Source organism: Morus notabilis, unplaced genomic scaffold, assembly GCF_000414095.1.
Source record: "Morus notabilis unplaced genomic scaffold, ASM41409v2 Scaffold699, whole genome shotgun sequence".
Taxonomy (NCBI): Eukaryota; Viridiplantae; Streptophyta; class Magnoliopsida; order Rosales; family Moraceae; genus Morus; species Morus notabilis.
In genome coordinates this window covers 262,003-273,177 of record NW_010360714.1, presented here as the reverse complement: position 1 = coordinate 273,177, position 11,175 = coordinate 262,003, and the positions used below count along the sequence as shown (strand labels likewise).

At 34.2% G+C, this 11,175-nt stretch overlaps 1 protein-coding gene across 3 annotated transcripts; it reads left to right on the top strand.

Moving 5' to 3' along the window:
- The first annotated feature begins 2,717 nt into the window (after positions 1 to 2,717).
- LOC21398041 (probable E3 ubiquitin-protein ligase RZFP34) lies at positions 2,718 to 9,262 on the top strand. Of its 3 annotated transcripts, none has more exons than XM_024165024.1 (12): positions 2,718 to 3,129; positions 5,859 to 6,115; positions 6,198 to 6,285; positions 6,727 to 6,786; positions 6,887 to 6,919; positions 7,069 to 7,146; positions 7,432 to 7,475; positions 7,702 to 7,742; positions 7,846 to 7,928; positions 8,012 to 8,103; positions 8,270 to 8,381; positions 8,456 to 9,262. In XM_024165024.1, exons 2-12 carry the CDS (start codon positions 5,913 to 5,915, stop codon positions 8,564 to 8,566), a joined length of 945 nt encoding a protein of 314 aa, XP_024020792.1. In that variant the 5' UTR covers positions 2,718 to 3,129; positions 5,859 to 5,912; the 3' UTR covers positions 8,567 to 9,262. The 3 variants fall into 3 exon arrangements, with proteins under 3 accessions (XP_024020792.1, XP_024020790.1, XP_024020791.1); XM_024165022.1 differs by lacking the exon at positions 2,718 to 3,129 and adding an exon at positions 3,183 to 5,387 and having other exon boundaries at positions 5,511 to 6,115; XM_024165023.1 differs by lacking the exon at positions 2,718 to 3,129 and adding an exon at positions 3,183 to 5,778.
- Positions 9,263 to 11,175: the final 1,913 nt, after the last annotated feature.

Here is an 11,175-nt window from a genome sequence, read left to right as displayed (position 1 = left end):
ATATTATTTATTTAATATATTTAATAATATTATTTATTTAATATATTATTATTTAATATATTATTACATGTTTTTAAAAATTAAACCACCAAATGCAGTTTCAGTTTTTTTTAAAACTGAAATCAATCTCTAAATAAAACTACCAAACACATTTTTAGAAATAATTCAAAAATGAAACTAAAAACGTTTTCATTTTCATTTTCATATAGAAAATAAAAACGTTTTGGAACCAATTCCAAACGCACCCAATAATTTGTTCCGACCGGACTGTTGTTAAGAATAAATCCTCTTTCTAAACGTGATAACTTTGCCAACGTGTCACATTCCTTCCATTTGTTTTTATATAAACAGTAGGCAATGTTGTTTACCGTTGGTAATCTGACCATAATTTTGCTTGCAACTATTGATTTTTTTTTTCTTTTCCAAATAAAAAGTTATGGAGAAAAATCAGGTTCTTTCCAATCTCCCAAACCTTATTTATAGACGGACATTATTAGGACAAAATAAATAATAAAGAAAAAATATAGAATTTATCTTTGAAAGTGTATGAGTTTAAACCATTTACTTCTTACTCTTAACAAATTACCATTAGTGTGATTATTTAATTAAAAAATTATAAATCAATAATAAATAGTAAAAATTCTAACTTATACACATTTAAAAAGTATCTATGAAGACTATCACAAAATAAAAAAAAGAATAGAGGTGTCACTTTATGAGTATTTTGATCAATATTGCTCATCAACTCAGCTCATGCTATTTTTAGAAGCTTGAGCCTTATCTATTCAAAATTTCAAAATGAAAGGGGTTGAAAAGTCAAATGTATGTCACGAGATAAAATGCTTAATGTGTAATCAATGTATGCTTATAATGTACATACTCATACTCGTGGGTACAAGAAAAATGAGTAATTTTAATAAATACTTTTAAAAAAATGCACGAGTCAATATTTTTATTATTTATTATTTATTTATAATTTTGTTAATTAAATAATTATACTAGTAAAAAAGTATTTATTAAGAGTAAGAGATAAAGGTCCAGACTCATATACTCTTAAGGATAATTTCTCTATTTTTTTTAAGAGAAAAATTGGTTGTTTTGGGCTTTACTAGAGGAGCATTTTATAAATGAAAATTTTCATTTCACAAGAAACAAATTATAAAAGGCACAAATATACATTATATGCAAAGGAATTCAACTCTGAATCAATAACTGGATCCACTAACCAGCAAAGATCAAAATAGCATAGGAGTAAATACAAATACCAAGACTCAGATAGAGAAATACTCGCTCGACACATAATTATCGAGCTTGACCATTGCTCGTTAAACAATAGCAAAACAGTCGATAGACTAGTCTAGTTGATCAATACCAAACTCCACGTAACGGGGACAATCACACCACGGCATAGAGGAAACTCTAGCCGAAAAACATACACCACACTATCTACAAACGGGTAGGGGACACAAGCGGAGGACATCACCTCCGTTATTACCGAAATAAAAACACTAAAGTAAAACAAAAAACGCACCAAAAGGACAGAAACATCAATGCTTTTATTACAATTAAACAAAAGAAAGATCCACTCTACATGATTGTTTTAAAAAAAATTATTTTCTCATATTTAATTGCATTTATTATTAGGAATTTCTCTAGTAGGATCAAAAAAATGAACTACCGGTAATTTTTTACTTTTAAACCCTCATATCCATATCAAAAATTGTAAGTTTTGTGCATATTTTTTTAATTTAAAATGATTTTAATCGGATCTAACAATTAGAAAATTCACTATACTAATAGGACGCCCAAAACTCTCTTATTATTGTAAGAATAATAATTCACAGTATATAACAATAAACAATAATCATGATCATGAAAACTTTAAAAAAAGAAAATAATCATGATCATGAAAACTTTAAAAAAGAAAATAATCATGATCGTGAAATCATATCAAAAGAAGATCGTACATTTAAATAATATATTTTAAAATATTTTTTGATACTACAATAGTAGACTAAGGGTCCGTTCACTTCGTTAATTCGAGTTGATATGTGATTTTGTATGAGAGCTTTTTACTGTAGCAAAAAAGTTAGATGTGACTGTTTCTGAGAGCTTTTTACTGTAGCAAAACTCGAATTCTAAACTCGAATCGGCGAAATGAACGGGGCCTAAGTTTTCTATTCTTTAAATTTGTATAAAATTACATATAATTTAAAATACACAAATTTAAAATTAAAAAAAAATTTTAACTTATTTCGCTTGAGAATCTTCTTTTTTCTTTTGGTAAATGTTTAGACAAGATTTATGCCAATGGACAAATAAATATCTTTGTATTCCATCTCACACACTAATCTTTCCACGTCATTTTCCGCATCTTCAGCCAAAATATCCCAACGTGCTTTGCTCTCTCTGGACAAGCCCCACACGTGGCAACCCCTAACAACATCAACGCTTTACAATGACACGCGTCATGTCGTAGTCAATTTCGATGAGCAGCCCGGAGCTGTAATTGTATGGTCCCGATAGTACGTTAACGACATCTCCTCCTTCAACTTCTCCATCGTCAAGTAAGTAGTCACACCGCGCATCACAAGACAAACCAAATTCCCTGAATTTGCAGTACGGTCAGACCTTGAGAATGGCGCGAAACACGTGTCTAAACTAGAAAATGACACGGGGCAGTATAATCCTATGGTGGACGCGCTCCCTTCGGATATCATCTTTCCCAGTTTTGCAAGTCAAGAAAAGCGGTAGATTAGATATTTTCTTATGACGAGAGGGTAATAAGGTAATTTAATGCGCTGCCCATGGAACACGGTGAGAGCTGAGAAGAAGAGGAGAACCAGTGGGCACGAGCTTTCGCTTTCATGGCGATTTTTCTCGAAGTCTCTCGAAGAACCAGCGATCTCGCCATTACTATAAATAGGGGGCTCCTTTTCTCTCGTATTCCTCGAGTCACATTCACATAATCACATCCTTGTCTCTCCTCTCTCTCTCTCTCTCTCTCCTCTCTCTTTCTTTGTTTCTCTTTCATCGTCAAGAATCACATTTGGAGCTACGAATATCTTTGCATTTTTATCGGATTCGGCTGTGGATTGGATTCTCTGGATTTTGGATCTGCCATTGAAAGTTCGTCATTCTGTACAGAATCGTATAATTCGTAGTTTTTCTTTTCTTTTTCAATTGAAAATCGTTAATTTTGTTCCGTAAATTTACTCAAATTGTAAGTTACTTTCTAATTTAATTGATTTTCGTTAGGTTGAATTCTGTTTGATCTCTGTGATATGCTGTCTGAATGTGTGATTGTAGCGAGAATTTGCTGTTTGATTTGGTAGTTAAGGTGATCGTTAGTGCATTTTGTGAGATTTTGTTTTGATCGGATGTTTGTTTAAGTGTGAACTGCTGTTGATTTGTTTAGAGAACGATTAGTTGGATTGCAATTTTGTGCTTGATCGGCTGGTGTTCTTTCAACTCTTGGCTTGTTTCTTTGGATGATTTGACAGCTTTGTTGTCGTATCGTACTACAATTTTCATGTTAGGCCATGCTTAATGTGTCGTTTTGTTTGAAGATTTTCTCGTCTTTGAGTTTTGTTTGGTTGAGGGATTCGTACCCCGATTTAAATCATGGTTTCTCTCATAAAAAATACACGTAAATCAAAAATATTCTAATATCATGATTTTAATCAATTAACTAAACGTCTCCTAATTTGCATTTGGTCGCAATAGCCTTGGCGTTGTAGTTTTACCTGGATGCTTTTTTGTTCAGAATTTCTTGGACCAACCTGTTGCTATTATTCGATGATTTGATATCATATTTGATCCAAACCAATGTCTTAAAAATAGTTTGGTGTTTTTGATTGAGTTGTGTTCCTGAAAGAAATGGAAGCTCGAATGAAATTTGATATTTTATCCTTGTTTAAAGTAGGATTGCGTCTTTAAATATTATTAACTTTCTAAAGTAGCCATAATATCCAGTTCCCCATAGTGTTGAAAATGGGTTTATAATCTTCGGCATCTATGTACAAGGTGTCCGAAGTTAAAAAATAAGAGCCTTTGAACTCCATTCTTATTCATTCATTTCATGGTAGTGAAAGTGTTGTATTTACATTGGACGAAGTACCAGATGAGTTCTATTTTATTTTATATTTATAGAAGCCTCCTTGATGTCTTTATATTACGGGACTGCTATAAAACTAAAATAAAATGAGTTTATAACCCGGGCGATCCATGTAGAAGATGTAGGAAATTCAAAGATAAAACTCTTTCTTATGCATTCAAATGTTGTTCACCATGGTGGTGAAAGTATGTTCTCTTTACTTTAGAAGAAGTCCTGGGTGATTCTATTATATTTTTGTAGCATCCTCCTTGACGTATATCAAGCGAACCCGAGTGATCAAAATACCGTTGGAATTATGAAAGGTCTCTCTCTTTAGTATTTGATTTAACTGTTAAGACACATACGATTTACATCACAAAGATGCACTAGGAACCAAATGGTGAAACTGAATTACTCCCTCGCTTCCCTCTCCCAAGCATTCATGAAAAGAAAAGGGAAAATAAAAAGTTCTTCCCTGTTATTTAAAGAAATGGTATTATGGAAACTGTTGTAGCTGGAGGAAGAGAGTAGGCCATATTGGTGTAGAGGCAACACGTGAAAAAGGAGGCCCTGAACCTTTTATTGTCACTGTCCGCGTATTAGCAGCTGGTTTTCCTCATCAGCTGGTTTGTTCTTTTGAGTTTTAGGTTTATTTATTTATTCATTTTTAATATTCCGATGAGGGCTCTCTAGGTGGTTTTGCATCATTGCCTTACACCGGAGTTAGAAATGTGAGTTATAGGACTTAGTAACCAAACTAACTTCCAGGAGAGCCTAACATGCAACATGAGACATTTCAAAAAATCGTTTCAACAGAGTATGAAATTTTGTTCTGGAAATGAACAGTGATCCTGGCTTGCTTCATCTGTACTCAAAAAAATTTCTGCACACAGAATCAAGCTTTGTTAGTTTACTGTCCTAAAGAAGCAAGGTGGATTTTATCGAGTTGTTGCAGGAAATAAAGTGCTTCTTAGGTGTTCTAGTGCACTGTCCTGGGTGCCAAGATTTGCTGCTCTCCCCTGGATGTAATCTTTTTTTGGTCCTTTTTTTCATTTCATACCCTAAACTTTTTGAAACCTCTGAGTCACAATCAAGAATAGTACTGGCTACCTGTCTATATATTATGGCAGTTCCGAACGTAAGTTCTTAGATAATGAGAATTTGAACTTTCAGATCAGCCAAATATTGAACGAACTGAAGTTATTAAACCCTGATGGTAAAAGGTCTGAGTTTTGGCCTATTCGGTAAGTTCATTTCTCTGACGGAGATTGGTGCAGAGTTGCAAATGGAGGTAGGCTTGTCCTTTTTTGGACAATCAACATGCACATTTCCGCAATCTGTCGCACTGTTTCTCCTGTTCTTTTATTCCTTTTCAGAACACATTTGATTGTGTAATGCATTGCTTTTACCATAGGTTGGTATTGATCCTGCCCAATATAACTGGATTTGGTTCCGGGACTTCTTCAAGGGAATCAAGTATGAATACTATTAATCAGCTGGAAGTCTGGAGTTTCTCAGTGCCGCATTGTGTTTATTATATGGGCTTCTGATAGATCTACTTAATTTGATGAATCGTTCTCTTCAAGAAGTGCTGATTGGCAGCTGTTCAGGCTTGCTTGGATTATTTTGTTGCTGATTTCAATTGTCTGCAGCTGTGTAGAAGAAAGCCAGAGTGTCATGCGGTGTTTGCCTGGCTTGATCGGTTAAGTAATGTGCCTTTTGAAGTTTTCCAATCGTTCCTGACATATTTATATGTGCACAGGTGCTTTACGGTTGATTGCCAGCTTGTAGATGCTTTTTAATCATATCTAGCAATATGGTTGATAATTTGGAAGTAGCATTCAATCCTACCCCGTTTCAACAAATTGGATCCAAAGACATGGACCATATGACACACACAGAGTGTGAAGTGAAGGCTGAAAACACTTATCCTTTAAATGGAGACTGCATTGGCGTGGAAGCATCAAGGGATTATACAAAGGCTGTTGAATCATTAGAGAAGGGGCATATGCAGTATGGGTAAATGTCATACTTATCTATGAATGTATACATTTTCTATTTATTTAATCAGAAAACTATATTTTGGATATTTCTTTAACAGGTGTCCGCATTATCGCCGGAGGTGCCGCATCAGAGCTCCTTGTTGTAATGAGATTTTCGATTGTCGCCATTGCCATAACGAGGCAAAGGTGAGTGTATATTTATCTTCACTTGATTTCTGTGTGGGCTTCTTTGATGTTGAGAATACATATATGGAGAGTTTTGATTATATATTCACGATGCACTTGCATGTTATTGTTATATAAATACGCAATAGGCATGGTTTGAACCCAGATTGTCTTTCAGAGAAGAATTTTTTCCTTAGTAGTCTTTCTCCTTGTAGCTTTGAAGCTTTTTGCATTAAGTAGATGGAAGTGTTATGATTAAAGATTTTTAAAATATTAAATAGGATTGTCTTCTGGTGAATAAATGTTTACTTCTTTTTTTTTTTTTTCCTTCAATTTTTTTGACGAAGATTGGGTATCTTTAGTTTATATATTTAGATTGAATGATTTACTGAGGCTTTAGGTTTTGATCAATCTCAAATGTTATTTGGATCAAACAGTAACACAATTGATATTGATGTGCAGAATAATATTAATGTCGATCAGAAGCATAGACATGACATTCCACGGCATCAAATCAGACAGGTTTGCTCTATTTATTCTCCCACTCCAAACCTTTTCCTATTTCTGAATTATTTATTGGTGTTTTTCCCAAGTTACTGACCAAGTCATGTTTGTTTCTCAGGTGATATGTTCACTTTGCGGGACTGAGCAAGAGGTCAGTTTAGTAATTTTATTAGATAACATTTTTATGATCGGCTCTGTAGTAATTATTAGCTTAAGCTAGGGGTAGACGATGAACCTTGCTCAAAGAACTCTAATTTAATGCATCTAACTTGTGTTATGCTTTCCTTACTTTTGTTCCAGGTCCAGCAAGTCTGTTTTAACTGTGGTGTATGCATGGGGAAATACTTCTGTGAGACTTGCAAGCTATTTGATGATGATGTAAGTGCTCAATCTCAGCCCAATTCTTTAAGAAATTACTAGGTCTGGTACATGGGTACTTCCTGTTTCCCTTTGCAGTGTGTGTTAAGTGTTTGAGGCAGTCTGTTCGATTCGTACTTGAGCGTGAGAATTAGTGATAGGAAGTTTGTTAACTCATTGTGGAATTTATTAGATTTTGTTGCTTTTAAATATCTGCTATAAGAGCTTAATGTATGTAATGGTGAAACTTCGGTAACGCCCAGGTGCAAGCAGATCTAACAATTTTGCATATTTGCTTTGTTCTAGATATCTAAAAGACAATATCATTGCAATGGCTGTGGCATTTGCAGGTAATATCTGCTATTCCGTTATTTTGTGTCTTTACACTTGCTTTCCCCTAAGCCTTCTATTTAATTCTACAGTATTATAATGTCTTTTCGAATTTTGTTTTAGTGGTGCCATGAGGACACATCGTTTTGTTATATTCCTAAAATCACCTCTGGGTTCCTTGGTGCTTTATATTTTATGTTTTAACGATATTAACTTAGTATTTTGCTTTACTTGTTTTTGTTGCAGGATTGGAGGGCGTGAGAACTTCTTCCACTGCTACAAGTGTGGTAAGCTATACTTATTCCTTTTTTTTAAGGTTATCTGCAAAAATCCTTGTTTTGATATCATTATTAGTGGCGGTAATGTAAACAACTTTTGGCTATAATGAAGGTTGCTGCTACTCAATTTTGTTGAAGAACAGTCACCCTTGTGTGGAGGGGGCAATGCATCACGATTGCCCTGTTTGCTTTGAGGTAATAACTACAGTCCTTCATGATCGGATACGAGTTTTATTGTTAGTATTATCAATAACTAATGGAAGCATTGTGCTTTGCAGTTTTTATTCGAATCAAGAAGCGATATAACTGTTATGCCATGTGGACACACTATCCACACGAACTGCTTGAAGGAGATGAGGGAACATTATCAGTGAGTGTCCTTAGAGAAACTTATTTGCTTTATTTAAGAACAACTTATTTGCTTTATTTAAGAACAACTTATTTGCTTTATTCGTTATCTTTTCGTTTCTCAATTTGAAAGTTTGGAGAATAAAATTTCTAATCATGTCTCCGGTATTCATACATGATTGTGGCAGATACGCTTGCCCTCTTTGCGCCAAGTCGGTTTGTGACATGTCAAGGGTATGGGAGAAATATGACATGGAGATAGCCGCTACACCAATGCCTGAACCATATCAAAACAAATTGGTTAGTCTCCTTTTCATCTCACTCTTTCACAGGTAAAAACGGAGTTATGTACTGAGTGTTATATTGTTTAACAGGTTTGGATTCTCTGCAATGACTGTGGAAAAACCTCAGAAGTTCCATTCCATCTTGTGGCTCAAAAATGTTTGAACTGCAAATCCTACAATACTCGCCAAATAAGAGGGTGAGATAGTGGTGGTCGGTTGCAGAAGAGTTCAAATGCCATCGACGGGCTTTCATTGCAATCTTGGGTTTGCTCGACCTTTGGCCATGTCCTGCCGAACAATACAATGCAAATAGAGCAAGAGGGCTTTGTGGTCCGGTGGCTTGTTCTCCGCTGTAGATTCTTAGCGCCCACTTTCCTGTTTCCTTGTTTTTTCGTTGTTGATTTTGTTTTCCTTGTGTCCTGTTCCCCTTGTGGGAACTTGTTTAACGCAAGGCTATCATGGAATATCGATCGGACGGACTTGTTTTTTCCTGCGTTTTTTACCACTTCATCCTAGGGGCTTTTTTTTTTTTCACTTGTCACCTTGCCATTGTCAAGAAATTTTCCCTCTTCTCTAGTTGTGGCAAGCCACGGCCGTTTAAGCAATGGTGGAAAAGGTCTTTTCGTCTCTGAGAAATAGTGGTAAAAGGTGTATGATGGGTCATGAATATGATTGCTTGTAACCAGAGTCCTTTGTTAGTGGAATCTTTTTTTGTGTCTTTCTTTTGCGGAAGGGTCCTTTTCTCTCTGGAAGACTTCTTGGTCATGCAGTGAAATGTTGGATTCCTTTGGCATAATGCCAAATTGCTCGCATATTTTACAATTTGACTTGTTAAACGTTCTGGTCTGGTGATAGCTTAATGAAAATAGAAAAATGATGAAAGTTTTACCTTTTCAACTGTTTAGTAGTTTTCCGGAGGCAAAGGAGCGTTTCCAAAGTTAAATAAATTACTTCAGCACTGATTAGGAAAAAAATAATAATAATAAGAACTTCAGCACAGAAAACATCACATTAATAATAATTGAAGCATCATACGTCAATGAGGATTAAATTAAAAAAAAAGGAAAAAAAAGGAAAAAAAAGACACTAGGTGCTGCATGTGATCAAACAACACTGGCTATTACTGGCGGAGCAGAACGTAGATTTGCGTTCTCTGCGTTGTTACTGCATTTGCTGTGAATTAGCAGTTATTTGCGTTAGAACTCATGAAAATTTCTGCAGGTTTTTTTTTTTTTTTTTTTTTTTTTTGGGGGAAAATTTTTTTTTTTAATTGGGCGATGGGAAAGGCAAATGTCAAATTTCTGTAGTTTTACCTTACAGAGGAAAAAAAAAAAGGAAGATTCTTGAGTACGCTTAGCGTACTGATAAGTTATATTTTTTAAACTGTTAAATTTACGTATTTTTTGATTTTGTGTTATTTTATACAGATTTAACAGATAGAAAATTTAACCTACTGATATATTAACGTATCAGAAAAAATCTTAAAAAAAATAATAAAAATGAAGAAAGGTAACAAGGTGAGTAGTCGCTACTGCAACGACTGCTATAAACTGAGCCAACTATTCAGTAAGCAGTCTTCTCTTGACAATTCGCTCCCTCAAATTAGAGACTCTGTTTTCGGTTCAAACCGACCAAATTTGTCTGCTATTTGACCAATGTAGGGCTAGTTAGTCTTCGTTAAGGAATATCTTGACAAATGTCTAAGATCCGTTAACTTGAATTACACGTTAATGAGGAAAAAAAAAAGTAGATACATTAATGATGATTTAAGTTTCTTTCTATATGTTACTCGATGTAAATTATGTCTGGTTATTCAAGAAAGATATATATATAGAAAGAAAAAATTACCCTCAAACAAATCACATCCAAGTGGGTGAAAATGTTAATCCTTACTTTTTCACAATTTCAAGCAAAAAGATTGATTCATGCCTAAAATCATCTCTAGTCGCAATCTAGCTTTTCTTTTCTTTCTTTTTTTTTTTCAACTTTTTTCTTTGAGAAAACCAAGTGGCAGCAAAGCATGAATTCTTTCTAACATAGTAGAGGAGTGATAATAACTCGTTTACTAAAGATAACCTGACGCATAGTGGAGTGGACCATGTATTGATTATGATGGGTTCGCATTATGTCTTCTGGTAGTGGATTTCAATTCTGTGGACCATATATTATTCACACCCTTTTTGAGTCCTAAAATTGAAAAACCACCATCAATATGTTACATCAGCAGGCTAGATGGCCCCACCAGGAACCGTTGGAGACTTTTTCTTTTTTTTTTTTTTTAAGAGAGAGAGGGCAACTCAGTAGATTACCATTCTCATAGCGTCTGGTTTTTAGACTTCTTATGCTGAATATACTTGAGAAAGTGTATACAAGTGTTACATCATATCAATGAAATGAACCTACAAAACTATGTGCCCTTGGCGAATATTATGAAAATCTAGCAGTTGAAAAGCATAAAGCGTGTGTTCGGAAAAAAAAAAAAAAGAAAAAAGAAAAACATAAAGTAGGTAATAGAATCCAAAACACACTCTGCATCTAAAGAGAAAAATAAAAAATAAACAATAAACAATAAAATTTAATGAATTAGAAACGCTGACTATTGTTGGAGTATTTTCTCTCTTTCTAAGTCATTCAATCACTATTAGGTGTCTTTTATATTCTGAGGGAAAAAAAAAAATTGCTATGAAGGTACTATCATATATCAATTGGTTATTTTGATTTGAGAAAACAAAAACAATATGATTGCTTTTATTAATCACATTTTGATTAAATTCCAATAGATTTACATAGCACTATTTGATTTTAAAAAA

Excerpts from the sequence above, each read along its gene's own strand:
- LOC21398041 (XM_024165024.1), top strand. The coding sequence starts at position 5,913 with ATGGTTGATAATTTGGAAGTAGCATTCAATCCTACCCCGTTTCAACAA. Across the intron at positions 6,116-6,197 it reads AAGGGGCATATGCAGTATGG|GTGTCCGCATTATCGCCGGA; the intron begins GTAAATGTCATA and ends TTTCTTTAACAG. Across the intron at positions 6,920-7,068 it reads TTTGCGGGACTGAGCAAGAG|GTCCAGCAAGTCTGTTTTAA; the intron begins GTCAGTTTAGTA and ends CTTTTGTTCCAG.